At 41.5% G+C, this 24569-nt stretch overlaps 1 protein-coding gene across 1 annotated transcript in view; it reads right to left on the reverse strand.

Moving 5' to 3' along the window:
• The window catches only part of LOC129713202 (glucocorticoid-induced transcript 1 protein-like), a 174514-nt gene that overhangs the window by 60752 nt on the left and 89193 nt on the right, over nt 1-24569 (reverse strand). Inside the window, exon 4 of the mRNA XM_055662110.1 lies at nt 1721-1837. Coding sequence (XP_055518085.1) covers nt 1721-1837 — 117 coding nt within the window. The remainder of the gene's footprint in view (nt 1-1720; nt 1838-24569) is intronic.

The following is a 24569-nucleotide window of genomic DNA, read 5'->3' on the forward strand; positions in this document are numbered from 1 at the left end:
GCTGCAACAATAACTGGGGTTTCCATCAATTTTTTTCCGAAATAATTAGATTAAACATTTGGGAAGACCTGATTACTAGTTTGTGGGTGGAATCATGCATAATCTCAAAAAAGGTTATTTTATTGGGAATAATGTATAAAGCATCTGCCAACATCACCTGATTTACTGACAACTTAAGCAGCGATTTACATCGATGTGCATCGCTTCTAAATTATAATCAGTAATTTTATCGAAAAACACTTTCCAGTTAATGTATGGGTCATTCCAGGTTTTTAAAGTGAGCTATTGTGGTCAATGAATTGTTACTAAATTGTTAAGACGGATATTCTGTACTGCAAAATTCACCAGCCTGGTAACTCCCATTTAATTTCAACATCTTTGGTCCTGATTTTAGTCCAGATTTTAAGTAACCAGGACTTGAGTTGTTTACGTGCTTAATAAACCTACCTTGCATATTTCATCAAAATTTGCTTCTCAAACAGCCTTTAAATCGTATTAATATGCAAATACGGCTCCAGGCTGCTGATGATTTAAGATAAACTCATGGAAATAAATTCCAAGCCCATGTGCTTTAATGTTCTATGATACAATTTTTCAGTCTTTGTTTTAGCAACAGGCTGCCCCAGATCGTTGTACTCTCTCTGGAGCAGATATTTCTTCTGTATTCTCACGTCTAAAAACAAAGTAGGCAGTTCTGCTTTTATGACAAAACTTTGCCTTGTTACAAGCTTAGGCTAGAGTGCAACATTTTGGGTTTTAGAGAAACAGGTAGATAGGAGTTTATCCATTTTGTTGGTGGGGGAAAAGAGTGCATGGGTCTACAGCTCAGAAACTACCCTCTGACTAAATTGGCCTTGAAATGGATTGAAAAGCACCTGTTACAATTACCGCAACTCATAGAGCTGCTGCCTCACAATGTCAGACTGGGGTTTGAATCTGACCTTGGATACTGTATGTGTGTGTGGTGATTACACGTTCTCCCTGTGACCTTGCTTGCGAGTTTCCTCCTAATGCTCCAGTTTCCTCCCACATCCCAAACGTGTGTGAGTTTGTAGGTTAATTGGCTTCTGTCAATTGCCCCAGTAGGGAGTGGATGCAAAAGTGGGAATACAAAGAACTAATGAGAACGGGTGATCGATGGTCAGCGTAAATTCAGTGGGGGGGGGAGGGCCAGTTTCAATGCTGTAGCTTTCAATCGATCAATTATGATTCATTGCTCATCACTCAGTACTTACTCTGAAATTACCTTCATTTTTTAAAAACGAATAATTAAGCATAGCTTAATAAATAATCATAGCTAAGACCAAACAAAAATAGCTTAATGGTTGTGGCTATTCACAAGAAAATCAGTTGTGAGATTGTAATGTAAAACCGTAAATACACCAAAACACAACTAAAATAAAAATTGCTGCAAATGCACAGTGTCTAAAGGGAAAAGATCTGTTAAAGATTGTTGTCAGAACTATTAAAATTGATGACATCCTTCATTCTAAATGTTAGCATTGTATTTAAAAGGTTGCTGATTAACCTATGGAATGTTTATAACATTTTTGGCTTTTATTTTGCATCAGAAACCATTTATCTTTGTTGGAACAAGTCACTGTGTTCAAAGCACGCAATGGGCACACAAATTACCTCAAGAAATGGTTGTACAGGCAAGTGGAGAACGCAACCAATTGTGACTATTTTCCTCCACATACAATCTTCCCTGGCAACTTACCTGAGACTGATTGATAGCAGTGTGATTGCCGTGGAGTGGAGACTGACGTTCCTTGTCCTTATTGTGCCGACTACTTTGTTTACTGCGCTGGAGCTGCTGCCTCAGTTTGGCGATTTGCTGTAATGAAACCAAGAAAAAAGCATTAAATAAGAATCTTTAGCAATATTCTTCTCCACACAAATATTGGTAATACAATAGACCAAGACCACAGACCCATGGGCACATTGTCCTCTGTCACCTGGGTATCTGAGACATGTGCAGTTCCATTATGCCAATACCATCAAAAACAAGCCACTGAAAAATTATCAGTCCATGCACAAGGTTTGACCAGAATGGATCAGAACCCTTCCTTTAACAGATCCTTAGATGAGCGAGCTCGGATGGAGTCCAGCAGAAAGAATATGTTAACGTCATACAGAGAAACAGGCTATTCAGCCGACCACACTGTCTGTAATAAAGTTGACCCTCAGGTTCCCATTAAATCTTTCTCTCTTACCATAAACCTATGCCCTATGGTTCTTGAATCCCCTACTCTGTCTGGGTAAATGACTATGCATTCACCCTATATATTCCAATCTTATACACCTCTATAGGAAAAACCTAGCCTGCCCTACCTCTCCCAATAGCTCAGCCCCTCAAGTCTTGGCAACATTTCGTAAATCTTCTCTGCATTGTTTTCAGATTAATGGTATTCTTAATATGATGACCAAAACGGAACACTATTCTGCAAATACAGCCTCACCAACGTCTTATACAATTGTAGCATAATGTCCCAACTGCTATACCCAATATCCTGACTGATGAAGGCCAATGTACCAAAAGCCTTCTGCACCATTCTATCTACTTGTGATGCCATTTTCAGGGAACCATGTACCTGTACTCCTAGATCCCTCTGCTCTACAACACTCCACAGGGTATTTCTAGCAGCAGGAAAGAAGCTCTTCGTGAATGTGGTGATAGATGCTTTTCAAGCTTTTGTGTCTTGATGTGAAAGGGGAGATGAGGGGAGTGTAAGTGGTCCATAATTAGGTTGGCTGCTTTTCCGACGTAGCCCGAAGAGGAGACAGAGTTGGGAGTGATGGGGGAAGGGGGTGGGAGTTTGCGATTTTTTGCAGTCTTGGGCAGTGTACTTACGATACCAAGCTCTGATGCCTCCAGATGGGTTACAATCTATTGTGCATCTGTAGAAAGTGGTAAGAGTCAAGTTTAGGTGTTGGTGCACTTCCTTGGCTGTAGCGTTAATGTGTCAATGTGGTTGGACCAGAACAAATTGTTGGTGTTATTTACGCTGAGGATCTTGAAGCTCTCGACCATCTCCACTTCAGCAACATTGATATAGGCTGGGGTGTCCTCCACCCCACTTCCTGAAGTTGACCATGGCTAATCTGATTGTAACCTCATCTCTATATATCTCAAAGATAGACACAAAAAGCTGGAGTAACTCAGCGGGACAGGCAGCATCTCTGGAGAGAAGGAATGGGTGACGTTTCGGGTCGGGACCCTTCTTCCTCTCTATATATCTCTGTCTACTCACAGTAACCTTTCACCCTCATGCTTATGCCTACTTCTGCCACCATTTTGTTTTTAATTGTGCGAATTCGAAAACATTAAATTCTCAGAGGAAAAAAGTTGCCTTTTCTCGATTTTAAATAGACAATTAATTAAAAGAATGACCCCCAATTCTTTAATTTTCCACTAGAAACCCCCACTCTCCACATCCACTGTAAAGATGGTCACAATCTTACATATTTCAGCCAAGTCCCTTGTTCCTCAAGGTCATATACAAGCCCAACTCGTCCAACCCTTTCTCAAAGACAAACACGGATTCCAGGTACTAATCTAGTTTATCTTTTCTAAGCTGCTTTTAAAGCATTGACATCCTGCTTTCAGAGGTGGTCTCACTAATGCCCTGTGTTTCGAAGCCAAGACTTTATGACCTTTGTGTTTAATATTTCAATGATAAGCGATAGCATTAAGTTTTTTTAATTACTTGCAGTACATGCTTTTGCAAGTCATGCACGAGAAACCCACATCCCTCTGCTTCTCTGCAACCTCTCGCCTTTTAGATAATCTGTTTTTTTATATTTTTCCCCACCAAAACCAAACATTGTCCATCATGATTCTCCATTTTCAGTCTTTGCCCATTTACTTGTCTATACAGCTTTGTAACTTCCTTATGTCTCTTCACAACTTCCCTTATTTTTGTGTTATATGCAAATTTAGCAGCCGCGCTATCTATGCAGTCACATTTATACAACAAAAAAAATTGAGGACCCAGCACCAAGCAGTGTGTCAATCGCACATTACATCTTGTCATCCAAAAAAATACCCCATTGTTATCCATTCTCTGTATCCCATTAGCCAGCCAACTTTCTATCCAACCAATAAGTTACCTTCCTCAACATGAGAGGACACAATGTGCTGAAGTAACTCAACAAATCAGGCAGCATCCATGGAGAACACAATAGGTGGCGTTTTGGATCGAGACCATTCTTCAGACTGAATCAACTCGAAACATCACCTCTCCATGTTCTCCAGATATACTGCCTGACCTGCTGAGTTACTCCAAGTTCAAGTTCAAGTGAGTTTATTGTCATGTGTCCCTGATAGGACAATGAAATTCTTGCTTTGCTTCAGCACAACAGAACATAATAGGCATTGACTACAAAACAGATCAGTGTGTCCATATACCATTAATAAACACATGAATAAATAAACTGATAAAGTGCAAATAACAGATAATGGGCTATTAATGTTCAGAGTTTTGTCCGAGCCAAAGTTAATAGCCTGATGGGCTGTGGGGAAGTAGCTATTCCTGAACCTGGTCGTTGCAGTCTTCAGGCTCCTGTACCTTCTACCTGAAGGTAGCAGGAAGTGAGTTTGTGGCCAGGATGGTGTGGGTCCTTGAGGATACTACCAGCCTTTTTAAGGCAGCGACTGCGATAGATCCCCTCGATGGAAGGGAGGTCAGAGCCGATGATAGACTGGGCAGTGTTTACTATTTTTTGTAGTCTTTTCCTCTCCAGGACGCACAAGTTGTCAAACCAAGCCACGATGCAACCGGTCAGCATGCTCTCTACTGTGCACCTGTAGAAGTTAGAGAGAGTCTTCCTTGACAAACCGACTCTCCGTAATCTTCTCAGGAAGTAGAGGCGCTGATGTGCTTTCTTAATAATTGCATCAGTGTTCTCGGACCAGGAAAGGTCTTCAGAGATGTGCACGCCCAGGAATTTGAAGCTCTTGACTCTTTCAACCATCGACCCGTTGATATAAATGGGACTGTGGGTCCCCATCCTACTCCTTCCAAAGTCCACAATCAGTTCCTTGGTTTTGCTGGTGTTGAGGGCCAGGTTATTGCGCTGGCACCATATGGACAGTCGCTTGATCTCTCTTCTATACTCTGACTCATCCCAATCATTGATACGTCCCACAACAGTGGTGTCGTCAGCGAACTTGATGATGGAGTTCGCACTATGACAGGCTACGCAGTCATGAGTATAGAGTACAGCAGGGGGCTGAGCACGCAGCCTTGAGGTGCTCCCGTGCTGATTGTTATCGAGGCCGACACATTTCCACCAATATGAACAGACTGGTCTGAGAATGAGGAGGTCGAGGATCCAATTGCAGAGGGATGCGCAGAGACCCAGTTCTGCAAGTTTGGTAACCAGCTTGGAGGGGATGATTATATTAAATGCTGAGCTGTAATCAATGAATAACAGCCTGACATATGAGTTTTTGTTGTCCAAGTGGTCCAGAGCGGAGTGGAGGGCCAGCAAGATCGTATCCATCGTTGATCTGTTGTGGCGGTAAGCGAACTGCAATGGGTCCAGGTTTTTGACGAGGTAGGAGTTGATTTGCGCCATGATCAACCTCTCAAAACACTTCATCACCACAGGTGTTAGTGCCACTGGTCGATAGTCATTGAGGCACGTCACCTTACTCTTCTTGGGCACCGGTATAATTGATGTCCTTTTGAAGCCGGTGGGAACCTCAGACCTCAGAAGTGAGAGATTGAAAATGTCCGTAAAAACTCCAGCCAGTTGGTCCGCATAGGTTTTTAGAACACGACCGGGTATACAATCAGGTCCAGGTGCTTTGAGGGTTCACCCCGCTGAAGGATTTCCTGGTCGGCCTCTGTGACTGAGACTGAAATACCATCACAGCGAATGAGGGCTCGGGAAGGCACATCTGTGTTCTCCCTATCAAAGCATGCATAAAACGCATTGAGCTCGTCAGGGAGTGATGTTTTGCCAACATTCGAGCTGCCTCCTGATTTTGCCTTGTAGGAGGTGATTGCATTCAGGCCCCACCACAGCTGCCGAACATCTGTCTCAACCTCCAGTTTGGAGCAGAAGTCCCTTTTGGCCTTTTTGATGGCCTTACCAAGGTTGTATTTGTAGATTTGTAGACATCTTGTAGACTTGCTGGACTCCAGCACTTTGCATCCTTTGTTATATTAACCAGCATCTGCAGTTCCTGGTTTGTGTACTCCTTCACCATGAGCTTATATTTCCACAACAAGCTTTGATGTGGGACCTAATCAAATGCCTTTTGAAATCTTGTTACAGAACAACCACGGGTTCCCCTTTATCCACAGCATATGATACATTTGCAAAGAATTCCAGTTTAGTCAATACAATTAGCTGGGCACAACTTAATATTTTAGAATGTTCAAATGCCATGTACCAGGTTTACTGGTCACCAAGTGATTAACTCTATCCTTCTATAAGACCTTTAGCCGGATTTCGAGCCTCGTAGAAGGCATGCTGTCCATCCATCATAAGCACCATCAGGACAGTTTATTAAACTGTCTTTTAGCTACAACTACATCCTTTTTCAAATTAATTTTACAGCTTAATCGTGGATTTATAATGTGGTTGAGTAAAGGCTTTTCTGTTGTAATGTCTGAGAGCAAATTATGAAGGGATTGTCTGCACATTTCCAGCACTCTGCAAAATATATGATGGAATCTGCATTGATTGCAGACCCTAAAGACCAAATCACTTCAGTTCCTTGATCAGGCAGAGGAGTCCTGTCTGAAGCTGCCATCTGGAGAATCCCCAGTGATGTGAATGATCAGTAGAGGCATTTGCAAATCAATATTCATCAGTTAACCATCAAGCCTCGCCTTACTTCACACACAGTTATTACAATATGCAGTCTTCCGAAATCAGAATAATGATTTTATTTTTGTTTGGACCTGATAAAACACGGAATACTCACCCAGCAGTTCATTATACACAAGAAAAACAATACAATTCCCTGATGCGCAGGCCTTATTTGGATGTGGAAATAACTGGCTATTCCACATGTGTAATTTGTTTATACAAAAGGCACATTAGAGGAATTATGTTCAAAACAAAATAATCTATGTTTAAAATGAAAACAGAATTTACTGGAATTACGCAGAAGTTCAGGCAGCTTGTGTGGAGAGAGAAATGAATCTAGAGTTTCAAGTCAATGTCCTGAGAAAGGTTAAACATTAAGAATGTTTTAAATTGCAGGGAGGTGCAGTAGGAACAAAACAGAAGATCTGTGGTAAAATGAAAGGAAGGCGAGTTTGAATAGCAGTGGAAATAGTTGAAAAAGGCTGACGACCGATGAATCACAAAATTGATGTTTGGGACAGACCTAAATAGAGGAATCAAGTGAAATCTGCAAATACCAAAGTACAGGACACCACACCATGCACACTAAATGCAGCACAATAAACTGTAGTGAATTGCTTCCTCACCTGATGGAGGCGGAGGGGCATTGATCCCACAAATGCAAGAAGGAAGGTAAAAGGGCTGATGTTGCTACGTCTGCAGTAGGGCAGGGTTGTGAGAAGTAGAGTGGTATTAGTGGAAATGCCAAAGGGCCAGAATGTCAGAGGTTTCCTTCAGAATGCCTCAAATGAAGGAGAGGAAAAGAACTGCCTAGAGAGGATGGAGAGGGGCGGCATGGTGGCATAGCGGTAGAGCTGCTGCCTTAAAGCGCCAGAGATCCGGGCTCGATCCTGACGACAAGTGCTGTCTGTACGGAGTTTGTACGTTCTCCCCGTGACATACGTGCGTTTTACCCAGTTTCCTCCCACAATCCAAAGACGTGCAGTTTTGTAGGTTAATTGGCTTTGGTAAAATAGTAAATTGTCCATAGTGTGTTAGTGTGTGGGAATTGCTGGTCGGCGCAGTTGGTGGGCCGAAGGGCCTTTTCCACGCTGCATTTCTAAACTCTAAAATAAATTAAACCGATTCCTCAAATTTGCTGCAAATTTTCACCCTACTCTCAACTTCACATGGCCCACCTCTGACTCTTTCCTTTTTTTTCTCCATTTCAATGGCTAGTTTAATGACCAGTATCCACTGCAAGCTCCGACATTCACTCGCTCACCTGACTATGCTTCAATTTCAGACACTTCACCATGTATTCAATTAGCATTAGCACCACTGAAATTTACAGCAGAGGGAATCATTTGGCTTTTCACATCTCTATCTGCTCCGAGTAGTATTCTACTACTACCCAAAGGGGACAATTTAATGAACCCACTTTTGAAGAAAAATGGCTTTGTGCGCTGGTAGTCTAAATAGAAAGAGAATAACAGAGTTGTGTTGGAAACACCATATTACAAATAAAATTGAATTGATATTTCAGAAAAAATAAGGCAAGAAAAAAGCACCCTACAAAATCCTGTTCAACCGTGAGACATGGGTTTGTAAAAATAAGCACCATTTTGTTAACCCGCAACTTTTCACTTCTGTTGGACTTTATACCAAATAATACATAATTCCTTGGCTGTATGTAAGGCAGCATGTAATGCACAATCAGGTACCAGCAATGTAGGCTGGAAGCACTGTAGTCATTAATCCTTGAACCAGACTTTTGGAGAAGTGCTTGGTTCGATTCTCCATACACTACCATCAGAGTGGTTCAAATCGCAAACCAGCGTTTGAAGTCATCAAACGAATGCAACGCCGCATAATGTTTTGCTAAAATAAAACAACATCAGATCACAAACAGTTGAATAGGTACCGAGAAACCAGCACAGAATTTAGTCCAATGTTCTAGGGACCGGATATAATTATTGCAGGGTCTATATATCACTTCTTAACAATATTTAATGCAGAAAAATGCTGCACAGCATGCACAAAGGAGGAGGATGGATTACCTACCAGAGACAGCAATAGCCAAGTATAATGCAACTAATTTAATCATCAGGATTCAAAACATCCCCAATGGACACAATCGGTTGTTTCAATTTAATCAAAATTTAATGAGATATTTTAAAGCAGATGCCATTTTAAAGCTACCACAAAGAAACCGAGAATCCATTTTGGTGGGATGCAGTTGTGTTGATGGCAGGGGTGGAGTTGAGGCAGCACAATAGTAGAGTTGAGTATCCTTTGCATAGAATTAGCTGCATTTAGGGAATCAAAATTATTGTTTTAATAATCTTTCAAATGCTTAGTGTCTATGAGTTGTCAAGGTCACGCAACGGTTAAGTTTGTTGTTGTGGCACAGATGGTAGAGCTGCTGCCTCACAGCGCCAGAGACCCAGGTTCGATCCTGACCTCGGGTGCTCTCTGTGTGGAGTTTGCACTTTTTTCCTGTTTTCTCCCATATCCCAAAGATGTGCATGTTTGCAGGTTAATTCAGGGTTGCCAACATGAGAGTTGGGAGTGAGAAATTGCGAGAGACCAATCCCGAGGGAGCGTAGCGACCTGGAGGGGGGAGGGTATCCCCCCCTCCCATTGGTATGGAGCTTTTGCATTTTTCAGCTTGAAATTGTGCAATCTGATGCATACTGTAGAGAGTCTTTTAACTTACACTTGAATGCAATATTTATCAACGACAACTCCCATGAGACCAAAATTGCAATCTAATCTTCCAGTGGCCTCAAACATTGATTACCTATCTATTCTCACTCTGACCCCAGTTTCCAGCATCTTATGCAGTTTCAACTATGCTCAACCTGAGACAGAAGAACAGCATCCCATCTTCCAACTAGGTTCTTGACATCCTCCCTGATCATCACGTCCCACCATTTCAGGGGGTCAGCAATTCTACATTTTGCATGTCATATTTCCAGAATTGGGAGCTTTTCTCCCCTCCTATAATATCAAATAATTACGCAGTTTTTCATATTTCCATCTCTCCACATAAGCCTTTTCACAAATCATTTAATTTAATCTTTCCTGCCTTGCAAACCATCATAGAATTTCCATATCCTCCCTTTCGTTTGCACTATTTTATTTCTAACTTTGCCCGGCTCTGATGGAAGCCTCAAAATGCTGGCTCTCTTTCTCTGCTCCGAGATGCTAGCTCACCTGCTAAGTGTTTCAAGTATTTCAGTTTCATTTGACAATGAGAGGTCATAACGAATAGAAGAATTAGGCCATTCGGCCCATCAAGTCTACTCTGCCGTTCAATCATGGCTGATCTATCTCTCCCTCCTAACCCCATTCTCCTGCCTTCTCCCCATAACCTGTGCCACCTGTACTAATCAAGAATCTATCTATCTCTGAAACACGAAAAGACCAAGGACAGCAATGGTACATCCTTCATTTTGTTCAGTAGATTAACTTCTAAAAAATGTCATGCCTTTGTCTGGGAATGACGTGATGGATCTTTGTTCTGTTCCAGACAATAGGACAGGCACTGATTTGGAAATGTGGACACGTTTTTATTATGTTAATAACATAACTTTGATTATGCAGAATGTCATAAGATTAGCAAGTTATTATTACAGATCACTATGCAAGAAAAAACAGATACCAACTTTGTTTGTGACAAACCCTAATTTTGATTGTTATTCTACTTCAGTTCTACCTCATTCAGTACTTGTGCTTATGCTAATCAATTTAGAGTAATTGTCATTAAGGCAAAGCTTTAAATTCATAAATGTAAAAAAAATGTTGTGACATTAACCAAGATCCTTCAAAGCTCTTGCTTTCAAAACACTTGAAAGTCTTACCTCAACTTGCCCTGTGCATGAACAAAGCTGGTTCTTGAAAGGTAGATTAATCTTTGTTCTATTCTCTATCAGCACCATCAATCCATCCTCTGAAATTCAGTGCGAGCATTGCTTAGCCTTCAACCATCAAGACATTTGTATTTGCCTTTATCTGACAAACTGTCAAATCTCACTTTTCTCCCACTTCAAAACTGACGGCCAGTATCTATGAATTGCTAATTAACTCTGCAACTACAACAACTCTGTCTTGAGGAACTATAAAACAGTAGTGAAAAATAGAAACGTTCTGACAATTCAAACTATTTCTAATAATTGATTATGCATGGCTATCACAAACAATAGTCCATCCAAATCTTTGAATCTATCCGAAAGACATTCTTTCATCATGACTGACTCCTAGCCTTCCTTGATATCTCACTAACTGGACTATGACCTTTACCTGACAAACTCCCAGCTATTGGAACTATAATCCCGACCTGCCTTTCTCCCACTCTCATTTTTTCTAACTATGCGATTTATATAACCTATAACATGTATATGAAACCTAATTAACTCTGCAACTATAACAAAACTACAGGCGAGGAAACAGGCCACCTCCACCTATAAGCTGATCGTGCCGAACAGTAGTCCCAGCTCCCATCTACCTACTCAGATAGAAATTTTCCTTTCCTGTCCATATAAAGTAACAAACCTTCACTGGAGCTTCATTCCACACAGCCACCACTCTCTGAGTAAAGAGTTCAATAATAAAATTTCCCCACTTCTCCAGTCATCTATCTGTTTTAATCCAACATCCTAGTGAAAATATCCGCAAAGTGGGCTATTTCCTATCCCTCATTCCATTTTTCCCCCCTTAACCTTCTGTGCTTAAACCCTACCTTGGATTGACTGTAATTAGTTGCTTGGAACCAGGCAAAATCTTGTAAAAATCCCCTCCTTGACATCTCCGGTCATCAATGCCTTGTACAATTTTAACATTACACTATACTGAATGCTCTGATTTATAAAGGCCAGCATAGCAAACTGATGTTCTTACCACAAACCCTATCTACATGAGATTCCAGACCATTTAGTCCTAGATCCTCTTAAATTCTATACCTCATTGCTACCATTTACCCATGTAGCCTTGATTTGTCTCTGCCCAGATGTAGCACCTCACACTTTCATTAAACTCACATCTCATTTTTTCTGCCCACTCTTTCCAAAACTCATAAACCTCTGTAGATTTTGAAAATCTAACAATATCCATACTACGTACCCTCTTGACAGGCCAACCATATTACTAAACAACTTACCACACGATCATCCAGATCCTTGATGTACATGACAAACAACAATGGACCCAACACAGATCCCTGAGGCACCCCACTAGTCACTGGCCTAGTCCGTGCCCTCTGGCGAATCCCCATTCACGTACTGTTGAAGTCCATTACCTGCCATCATACCCAACAATAACTTCTTAAACACCCTCCATGAGGAACCTTGTCAAAGGCCTTACTGAATTCCATATCCCATACACTGCTTTATATTTCCCTATGTAACCTCTTTCAAAAATTCAAGAAGAATAGTCAAACATCTCCCCTTCCAGGCACAAATCCAAAGTAAAATCAAACCTGTTTCCACCAGCTTATTGGAACTATACCTATCCCTACCAGTACTTGTGGCAAAGACACTTTCCCCACTCTCATTTTTTCTGCCTCTGCCCCCAAGATATAAACCATATAACCATATAACAATTACAGCACGGAAACAGGCCACCTCGGCCCTTCTAGTCCGTGCCGAACACGTATTCTCCCCTAGTCCCATATACCTGCGCTCAGACCATAACCCTCCATTCCCTTCCCATCCATATAACTATCCAATTTATTTTTAAATGATAAAAACGAACCTCCCTCCACCACCTAGGGAAGCTCATCCACACAGCTACCACACTCTGAGTAAAGAAGTCTCCCCTCATGTTACCCCTAAACATCTGTCCCTTAATTCTCAAGTCATGTCCTCTTGTTTGAATCTTCCCTACACTCAGTGGAAAAAGCTTATCCACGTCAACTCTGTCTATCCCTCTCATCATTTTAAAGACCTCTATCAAGTCCCCCCTTAACCTTCTGTGCTCCAAAGAATAAAGACCTACCTTGTTCAACCTTTCTCTGTAACTTAGTTGCTGAAACCCAGGCAACATTCTAGTAAATCTCCTCTGTACTCTCTCTATTTTGTTGACATACTTCCTATAATTAGGCAACCAAAATTGTACACCATACTCCAGAATTGGCCTCATCAATGCCTTGTACAATTTTAACATTACATCCCAACTTCTATACTGAATGCTCTGATTTATAAAGGCCAGCATAGCAAAAGCTTTCTTTACAACCCTATCTACATGAGATTCCAGCTTCAGGGAACTGTGCAGTTATTCCTAGATCCCTCTGTTCAACTGCATTCCTCAACTCACTACCATTTACCATGTACGTCCTACTTTGATTTGTCCTGCCAAGATGTAGCACCTCACACTTATCAGCATTAAACTCCATCTGCCATCTTTCAGCCCACTCTTCCAAATGGCATAAATCTCTCTGTAGATTTTGAAAATCTACTTCATTATCCACAACACCACCTATCTTAGTATCATCTGCATACTTACTAATCCAATTTACCACACCATCATCCAGATCCTTGATGTACATGACAAACAACAATGGACCCAACACAGATCCCTGAGGCACCCCACTAGTCACTGGCCTCCAACCTGACAAACAGCCATCCACCATTACCCTCTGGCATCTCCCATTCAGCCACTGTTGAATCCATCTTGTTACTCCACCATTAATACCCAACAATTGAACCTTCTTAAACAACCTTCCATGAGGAACCTTGTCAAAGGCCTTACTGAAGTCCATATCGACAACATACACTGCTTTACCCTCATCAATTTCCCTAGTAACCTCTTCAAAAAATTCAAGAAGATTAGTCAAACATGACCTTCCAGGCACAAATCCAAAGTAATTGACTATTACTAATCAGACCCTGTTTATCCAGATGCTTATATATATTATCTCTAAGTATCCTTTCCATTAATTTGCCCACCACTGATGTCAAACTAACAGGTCTATAATTGCTAGGTTTACTCTTAGAACCCTTTTTAAACAATGGAACAACATGCGCAGTACGCCAATCCTTCAGCACTATTCCCGTTTCTAATGACAGTTGAAATATTTCTGTCATAGCCCCTGCTACTTGTACACTAACTTCCCTCAATGTCCTAGGGAATATCCAGTCAGGACCTGGAGACTTATCCACTTTTATATTTTTCAAAAATGTCAGTACTTCCTCTTCTTTGAATCTCATAGTTTCCATAGCTACTCTACTTGTTTCCCTCACCTCACATAATTCAATATTCTTCTCCTTGGTGAATACGGAAGAAAATAAATTGTTCAATATCTCCCCCATCTCTTTTGGCTCTGCAGATAGCTGTCCACTCTGACTCTAATGGACCAATTTTATCCCTCGTTATCCTTTTGCTATTAATATAGCTGTAGAAACCCTTTGGATTTACTTTCACCTTACTTGCCAAAGCAACCTCATATCTTCTTTTAGCTTTTCTAATTTCTTTCTTAAGATTCTTTTTACATTCTTTATACACCTCAAGCACCTCATTTACTCCATGCTGCCTATAATTATTGTAGATCCCTCTCTTTTTCGGAACCAAGTGTCCAATTTCCCTTGAAAACCATGGCTCTTCTCAATTTTTACTATTTCCTTTCAACCGAACAAGGACATAAAGATTCTGTACTCTTAAAATGTCATCTTTAAATGTCCTCCATTTCTCCTCCACATCCTTCCCATCAAACAAAATGTCCCAATTCACTCCTTTTAAATCCTTTCACATCTCCTCAAAGTTAGCCTTTCTCCAATCAAAAATCTCAACCCTAGGTCCAGCTCTAACCCTCTCCATAATTATATTGAAACTAATGGTATTGTGATCACTGGACCCGAAGTGTTCCCCAATACATACCTCCGCCACCTGACCTGTCTCATTTCCTAACAGGAGGTCCAGCACCGCCCCTTCTCTAGTAGGTACCGCTATGTATTGCTGCAAAAAACTATCCTGCACACATTTTGCAAACTCCCAACCATTCAGCCCATTACAAAATGTGTTTCCCAGTCTATGTGTGGAAAGTTGAAATCTCCCACAATCACTACCTTGTGCTTACTACTAATATCTGCGATCTCCTTACATATTTGCTCTTCCAATTCTCGCTCCCCATTAGGCGGTCTATAATACACCCCTATAAGTGTTACTACACCTTTCCCATTTCTCAGTTCCACTCAAATAGCCTCCCTAGACAAGCCCTCTTATCTATCCTGCCAAAGCACTGCTGTTATATCTTCCCTGACAAGCAATGCAACACCTCCACCTCTTGCCCCTCCAATTCTATCACACCTGAAGCAACAAAATCCTGGAATATTTAGTTTCCAATCACAGTCCTCCTGCAACCATGTTTCACTGATCGCCACAACATCATACTTCCAGGTGTCAATCCAGGCTCTAAGCTCATCCACCTTTCTTACAATGCTCCTAGCATTAAAATATACACATTTAAGAAACCCACCCCCTCGTATTCTCTGTTTATTATTTTTTTCTTCTTTCTCCCCTACATTTTGTGTCCGAGTGCTACCCTTCTCTGCCTCCTGCCTCACACACTGACTACTAGCTTTCCCTATTTGAGTCCCTCCCCCCAACCGTTCTAGTTTAAAGTCTCCTCAGTGGCCTTTGCAAATCTCCCCACCAGGAGCTCTGCCCTCACTCCCCCTCCCGCCCAGACAGAACGAGGATAGTTCCCCTGATCCCCACTTTTCACCCCACCTGTCTCTGCATCCAACACAGCATCCTTCGACATTTCCATCACCTCCAACGTAATCTCATCACCAGTCACATCTTCCCATCCTTACCCATCCACCCTCCCACCCAAACCACTCACTCCCCAGGTATTTTCCCTTGCAACCGCCAGAGATGTATCACCTGTCCCTATACCTCCTCTATCACCTCTATTCAGGGATCCCAGCAGTCATCTAGGAGAGACAGAGGTTCATGTGCACCTCCTTTGACCTCAACTATGGCATCCGGTATTCCCGAAGTAACCTGTACATCGTCGAGACCAAGCATAGACCAAGGCCAACTGGATCACCCGGTTGTGAATCACTTTAACTCTTCTTTCTATTCCCATATTAATCAAGCTGTCCTGGCCTCCTCCATACACGCAAGGCGGAGGAACAGCACCTCATGCCACATGGGTAGCTCACAACCCAATGGTGTGCACAATGAATTCTCCAATTTTAGGCAACTATAACCCCCTTCCCTCCCTTCATCCTACACAGCTCCCCCTTCTTTCCTCTCCCCACCTCTCCCCTGTGCACCACATGGACTCGCATTGATCTTTCTCCCCTCCCCCTCTCAACTACATTCCTTCCTCTGGCTTAACAATTCACAACTTCAATCCTTTTGTCTAACACACTCTGTCGTTTCTTCTCTGGCCTGTATTGACCCATCTGCCTATCAAAACGCCCCTCACCTGTATCAACTTATTAACTGCCAGGCTTTGTCTCACCCCTCCTCCCTTCCAGCTTTCTTCTACCATTGAAACAAAAGTCTACTGGATAATTGATAGAACCTGTTGACCAAAGATATCCCAAAATGCCCTATGGGTTGGTCTTTCTCTTCTCAACAGCAGAGCCCTGCATAAAATATGACACATAATAAAATGATTCAAAAGTGTTAATAGTGTCAGAATTACAATTAGGATTCTTTAGTTCCAACCAATATACTTAAACTTAAAATCTATTTCAATTGAGTGTCATCTGAAACTTCTTCCATTTTACCAAGGATTATCTCGTTATCAACTATTAACCAGAAGATTGTTGATTCTACCGCATAACAGAAAGTGAATTGAAATACCAAAATCCCCTTCAAAGATGTTGCCAGAAAAATCAGCATTTAAAAAAATCTCCACGTACCTGACAGAGACAATAATGCTGCCCTACACGGGGTGTTTATATCATTTCTACGGAATAGACTTGAAGGAACAGATTCTTGCTCTAATTTCTTACGTAATTTTGTTTTCTCTGATATCTCTATATATTACCCCTGAGAGTTCTTCCAAAGTCCTGAAGCATTTGGGCCTCTGATAATTTTTCTCCATATCTGTTACAGACATTTCTAAAATGAGGAGAGGCATAGATAGGATAGGTTGTTTCCTAGGGCATAGCTTTAAGGTGAGTGGGTGAAATGTTTGAAGAGGGTTTACAAGGCTTGAAGCAGGCTGCCAGAAGAAGTGTTAGAAACAGATAACAGGAGCATCATTTAAGGAGCATGTAGATATGAAGGAAATGGCCCTTCTGTAGGCAGATGGATTCAGACCAAAGGGCCTGTTCATGTGCTGCACTGTTCCATGTTCTGAGGAGACCCCTGACTTCTGATTGGCCCAGCAGCACAATTTTCTAGGAACCTTGACAGACATGTGTTGGAGATGAGGTGGCAATTTGCAAGGACAATGGGACAAAGAGTGACATTCATGGAGATGATGAGGACAGCAGATTTGAAAGCAGAAATAAGACCAGAGACGACAAAACCATTCTATAATCAGGGCAAATAGATCAGGCAAAAGAGCTTTAATGGCGAACAACCTTGGAATAGAATTGTGTAAATAGAAGGCGAATATCATGGATTAGTGTGAATGCAGCAAATGAAATGGGATATAATCTAGAAAAAGATGCGATTTTAGGACTAGGGCTCCAGGGAGCTTTTGAGGAGATTAGGCCTGCTGGGTAAATAAGAAGGGAGGCAGGCAGCAGAGGCCACATTTCTGTCAAGAAACTCCACAAGGACTGCACAGTGGAGCAGCTGGTAAGCTGCTGCTTCGCAGCACTAGGGACCCAGGTTCGATCCTTGGCTTGGGTATTGTCCGTGTGGAGTTTGCATGTTCTCCCTGTGACTGTGACCGAGTGCTCCAGTTTTCTCCCACATCCCAACGACAGGAAGGTTTGTAGGTTAATTGGCCTCGAAATTGCCCCCTGGTGTGCAGCGAGTGGATGAAAAAGTGTGATATTATGGAACCAGTGTGAACAGGCGATCAGTGGTCACATAGACATGGTGGGCCTAAGGGCCTGTTTTCACATTGTATCTTAAGAATGAAGTCCACACACATGTTGAACGGAAGGGTAGAGGAGATCCTGACTTAATGTTACATCTTTTAAATTCAGCAATTTCTGATACTAGCATTTCTATTTGAGTGAGAACCAGTCAATTCTGATGCAAGTCCATCAACCATTAGTGTTCTCTTTTTCTGACACATTTGTCATTTGTCTTTTGACCTGATCAATTATAGCATGCTTTGAGTACGAGTTATACACCGTGAAAGTAGGCCACTTGGCCAAACTCGTCCACCTTGACCAACCTGAGTTAGTCCCATTTGTTTGGCCCATATCCCTCTAAACCATTCCTATCCATATTCCTGCCCGAATGTCTCAAACATTGTAATTGTATCAGTCTCTACTACTAATTCTGGTAGTTTGTTTCACAGAACCACCCCCCTCTGTGTAAAAATAGTTGCCACTCAGATCCCCTTTAATTTTTTCCTTGTCACCTTATCTATATTTAGACTCCCCTATCCTGTGAAAAAAACATCCACCTTATTACTGCCCCTCATGATTGTATAAACTATATATCCCCTTAGTCCCATTTGTTCCAGGGAAACAAAACACAGCCTCTTCAACCTTACCTTATCACTGAAGCCCTCCAGCCTTGGTAACATCCCTGCAAATCTTTTCTGCACCCTTTCCAACTAATAACATTCTTCCAATACTAGGTTGATAGAACTACTCACCGTTCTACAAGTGTGGTCTCACCAATGGCATGCAGTTGTAACATGATGTCCCATCTCTTGTACTCGGTGTACTGGTGAGTAAAGGCAAGAACACCAAACGTTGCCTATTTCCTTCGCTCCATAGATGCTGCTGCACCCGCTGAGTTTCTCCAGCTTTTTTGTGTGCCTTCTTTACCACCCTGTCTACTGGTGGCACCTCCTTCCAGGCACAATGTAATTTCACCTCTGGTTCTCTGTTCTACAATGTTCTCCAGCGCCCTGCCTTGTACTATACCAGTCTTGCCCTGGTTTAACTTACAAAAATGCACTCGGATTTGTCCAAGTGAAATTTAATTTGCAATTCCTTGTGCCACTTTCCCAGTTGATGTGAATAATGTAACCTTCAACAACCTTTTTTTACTTGTCCACTATATCACCATCTTCTTATGTTATAATTATAAATTATGGATCCAGCAGATTAAATGACATCAGATATTGATTAAATTCTCCAGCTGACGCTGTCATTAGATCAAAGGATCCTATTCCAACTGTCCTTACTAACAATCTGCAAACTTGCCAACCATTTATAGATGACAGGGACCTTGATCACAAGCAGATATACATTTTGGATTGAAGTGGAGAGAGGAATGCTGGCAACTGGGATTGCTATTGGCTGGGATACTGAAACAAATGCCTCAACGGACCCTCTAGAAATTGAGATACACGTGGAACAATATAACAAAACGTTATATCTGACACAATGATAGAACAGTAGCAGAGAGCATGGAATGAGTCAGGTTTGATGCTGCTGATACTGGGGAATGGAAGGAAAAAAGACACGATGACCAGAGGTTGGAAAAAAAAAATAAGGATGGAGAAAGGAAAATGGCGGAATCTAAGGATCAGTTTGAGGATACATACGAATATGCATAAAAAGCCTGAACCACGTTGCTCTAAGAGTCACATGATGCAAATGCACAGGATGCAGAGCATACAAGATGTGGGAAAAAATAAACTTCGAAGGCAGTGGAGAAGATAGTTGACATAGGTTGCAAACGTCATCAGAAAATCTCGGTCAAAGTGACTGAACATGTGGATCCTCAGGAATCAGAGATGATGAAAGTTGAAATAGTAAACCTCTGAAAGTTTGTTAATTTGATTATTTCTCTTACTATTAGGTTATAGCCTTAAATTATGAATCCTGCAGATTAAATTACATAAGAAATTGATTGTTCTCCGTGTAATTGTCATTAGATCAAAGGATCCGATTCCAACTGTCCTTTCATACATACTAGGGGGACCCAACTCCAGACATGATCAGACGATGAAGCTGCACAAGAACAGTGCTTAAGCAACATTCGCTTGGTCTGCAATGGATAAATTCTCCTGAGAGGCGAGGATGATGGAGGGGTCAGAGAGAGAGGTGGGACTTGCATAAATCAAGTACGGATAGCACAGATATAGTACAGGACAGGACAGGACAGCACAAGTCCACAATGTCTGTGCTGAACATGCCACGACCAACGCTTATCTCTAGAAACATAGAAAATAGGTGCAGGAGGAGGCCTTTCGGCCCTTCGAGCCAGCACCGCCATTCATTGTGATCATGGCTGATCGTCCCCTATCAATAACCCGTGCCTGCCTTCTCCCTATATCCCTCGACTCCACTAGCCCCTAGAGCTCTATCTAACTCTCTCTTAAATCCATCCAGTGACTTGGCCTCCACTGCCCTCTGTGTCGGGGAATTCCATAAATTCACAACTCTCTGGGTGAAAATGTTTTTTCTCATCTCAGTCTTAAATGACCTCCCCTTTATTCTAAGACTGTGGCCCCTGGTTCTGGACTCGCCCAACATTGGGAAACATTTTCCTGCATCTAGCTTGTCCAGTCCTTTTATAATTTTATATGTTTCTAGAAGATCCCCCTCATCCTTCTAAACTCCAGTGAATACAAGCCTAGTCTTTTCAATCTTTCCTCATATGACAGTCCCGCCATCCCAGGGATCAATCTCGTGAACCTACGCTGCACTGCCTCAATCACAAGGATGTCCTTCCTCAAATTAGGAGACCAAAACTGTACACAATACTATAGATGTGGTCTCACCAGAGCCCTATACAACTGCAGAAGAACTGCCCTCTGCCTGCACATAATCCACATCCATTTCCATAAACAAATATTTATAAAACGCCACTATTGTATCTGCCTCAACCACCACTCCTAGAAGTGGGTTCCAGGCATTCACCACCCTGTGTAAAAAAAACCTGTATCACATACCTGCTCTAAACTTTGCCCCTCTCATCTTAAAGCCCTGTAGTAATTGATTTTTTCATCCTAAGACAAAGGTTCTGCATGTCTACCCTATCTATGCCTCTCATAATTTTGTATATTCTATTGGGTGCCCCCTCCAGCATACAAGGGATTACAATCCAAGACTGTCCAACCTCTCCCTGTAGCTGATACCCCGTATCCAGGAATCATCCTGGTAAACCTGCTCTGCACCATTTCCAAAGACTCCATATCCGCATGTAATGTGGCTTATTTACTTACCACTCTATCTACTCACGTTGCCACTTTCAGGGAGTTATGGACTTGGACCCCAAAATCCCTCTGTACATCTATGCTGTCAGGGGTCATGCCATTAATTGTATATTTTCTCCATACCTGTACCTCTCGAATTGCAAATCATTAGTCATTGCCAGATTGTCCACAATGGCAATATCTCTGACCCTGCTTTATGCCATGGTTTTTTTAAAGGATGGATAATTTTATTTCTTCCTCCCTATTTGATATGCCTAATTCGCACTTATTTAGTTGTCAGCATTGACCTGGCAATTCATGTTCCAACCCAAGATAATCAGTAAACTTAGACATATTGCACTTGATCCCCTCATCAAAATCAGTGATATAGTTTAAGAATATACCTAGTGTGCTTGAAATCGCTTAAACATGCAAACTGTACTTAAAATATTCATAAATTGATTCAATTTTTAGGTTAGTGTACCACCCAGTTAATATCATTTTTAATCAGACTTAACATTTAACCGATTTATAAAAAGCAACTTCCATTTCACACCACTAGATGAAAACTGTTTGACTTGTCTTGTTCAATTCTTTGCAAAGTGACGATCATGACGGATCTTGCAAGCTAGTAAACACTGAGTTACTACTTCCATCAAAGCTTATTCACAATTGCCTGAAATGGTGAATGCAGCTGCAGTAAGAAACTGTATCTGAACTCACAAATAAGGTAAACCTGCAAATGCAATTTTCAAGACAGTATTCTGGGGGAGACAGTGAATTATGTAAAATGCACAATTTCAGAACTTCGGCCCAGGCATATCTTGCTGAGAGCAAATCGGCCAACACTTTCTGTTTTTACACTTCACAAGGAGTCCATGGGTGGAGGTCCAATCTGCTGAGCACAGTGCATGTCCAACCAGTGCAACTTTACATGCCAAATATAAACTGTTTTTTAAAAATAATTAACATGAGTTTGCTGAGCAGTGGACTTTCAATACAATAAAAAATAACAAAAATGCAGATACCCAGCAGAGCTCATGCACCTCCATGAGCATCTGTATATTATTACTCGCAAAGATTACGGGAATGCCTGACCCAAAACACTTCGAGAAAGTGTACATCTGATGCCAGAAATAATTGGTGCATATGTCAATTAAGTTGCTTACATTGAGTGCTGTACAAATCACATACAATGGTGAGTATTGTTATAGACAACATGGCCAACTCCTGCAAAAGGAATTAATTTAAAATAGGATAGTTCAACACATGGTATATTTAAGATTTTCGCTCATGTTAACCAGAATCAATTGCTTTACTATTTTACCTACTACACAAGTAATTGCATAATTATAGGAACCCTACTTAATTCAGAATTCCAAACTAATTCAACCCTCTAATTTGTTGTTCTCGATCCAAAATAATTTGAAATAAAAACTATATTGAACTGTAGTGTTAGAAATAACTCATCCCACACATTTAGATTTTAGTGTTAGACTGCCAGCTTCTGTATTCTGCTGCTTTTGTACAGTGAATAGCCCCGATTATGAGGCACTTTGACGAAAATGACATTAAAGTGTGGAGTTTGATCGAGTTTGGAGAGCACGAATGCATCTGGTATTGTTAATAGCAGTTTCATTAAAGTCATTTATGTCCATTTTCAGCACAAATCTAAGACGACTAGTACCAAGTCCTTGTGAGTAATGTTAATTTTTCCTCCTTCAGCACAGCTTTAATGGATTTGTGGAATTAATTACCAGAGTTATCACATCCTGAATTGAACCATAAAAAAGTTCAAGGCCATTGCTTAGACATGCACAGGCATGCTGTGATTTTATCAATTAATCAGTTTGAAAAAAGCAGCAGTACAGCCTTGTACAAACAATATTAAATTGCCTTTTAGAATTTGGCAAGTATGTTGATGACCCAAGCTGACATTGACCTAAGCTTGAGATATCAAAAACAAATAATTAACCTTGTCTACAAAGAACGAACAGTGTGTCATGCCTGCACGTTGAGTGTATTTCTACCTTGGCATTTAAGGTGCTAGTTCTAATTTTAATAGTCTGGTTCTCAAAACAAACCTCCTGTCTTTGAGTAAAGAGAGCTTTGCACATAAGAAAGACAGGCCAATTAGGCAGGAAAATTCCCCTCAGCCACCCGCAGGCAATTGAAACTAATTGAGGTCTCAGCATATGGGAATTATATTGCAGGGTGCCAAGCGCCTGGAAAAAAATGATCTCTGCCCCAGCAGAAACAGATCCATCTCCCTTGAAGAAAATCATTCACCCTGGCCCTTGTATACCATTTAGTCATTTGGTGAAAGGATTGGAAGGACCAGCTTTTCCAGTGAGGTGAGAGTCCACCTGCGAATGTTGCAGTGATCTGATGGGCACCTCAAGTACAATTAAAATCAAAATCTGGGGTGTGGGTGGCTAAGAATCAAAATTTGCCAGCAGACTGAGAACAGCTAGAAGTTGAGGGTGTTTTTAAAACAAAACTGGACAAGCAGGGCTCCAATCTCTATATAAATTTAATCCCTTAAACCTGTGATCATCCCAGTGAATATGAACTTCACCTCTTCCAAAGTCAATACATCCTAGCAAAAGGTAAGAGTTAAAAATGCTAATACAGTATGGAAATTATCACATTCCCACCATGACGGCAACCTTTTCAATAAATTAACTAGATAATGGAGTCAGTCACGAGAGAAAGACACACACAAAAACACACACACAGATGATTGCAATACGGAGCAAAAACAAACTGCTTGGGGGAAACTCAGCAGGTTAGGCAGTGCCTATGGAGGAAGTGGACAACTGATGTTTTTGGTCAAGACCCTTCATTTAGACTGAAGAGAGGGGAAACATTATAAAGAAGTGACAGGGTGGAGTGGGCAAAGGCTGGCCACTCCACCCACTCCACTACACTGGATCCATGTGAGAAGGGGTTGATTGGTAGGTAAAGGAAGGAAGGATGGAGATAGCGACAGTGGCAGGGAAGGGATGGTGCAGACAATAATTGGCAATTGGAGGGAGGAGATAAGGGACACAGTGGGACTTGTGTATGGGCGGTGGGTGGATACGGTAGGTGGGGGAAGAGGAAACTGGGCAATAGGTTGGCAGTTGGAAAGAAGGATATGCGAGGGAGGCCCTGGGTTGATCTGAAGGCGAGAGAAAGGGACAGAAGTGGTGAGGGTTACACAAAATTGGATGCCGTTGGGTTGTAGACTACTCAAGTAAAATACGAGGTGCTATCCATCTAGTTTGCATTTGGCTTGATTGTGGCAGCGGAGGAGGTGAAGGAGTTAGGGATAGAGTCCATGGGGAACCTGGAGAGGGCCAAATAATCTTCTTCAGTCAAAGACATAAAGCCATTTCCTAAAGTCCAAACTGCTAAAATGCATACAAAATGGCACGGTTTAAAACATTGCCTGCATCACTAAATGTACTTAACAACATTAATCGTTCTGAAGCAAAAATGAAAGGAATAACATTTTAGGGGCATTTGCAAAGGTACATGA

The sequence above is a fragment of the Leucoraja erinacea genome, chromosome 2 (genome assembly GCF_028641065.1).
Source record: "Leucoraja erinacea ecotype New England chromosome 2, Leri_hhj_1, whole genome shotgun sequence".
NCBI classification, from domain to species: domain Eukaryota; kingdom Metazoa; phylum Chordata; class Chondrichthyes; order Rajiformes; family Rajidae; genus Leucoraja; species Leucoraja erinaceus.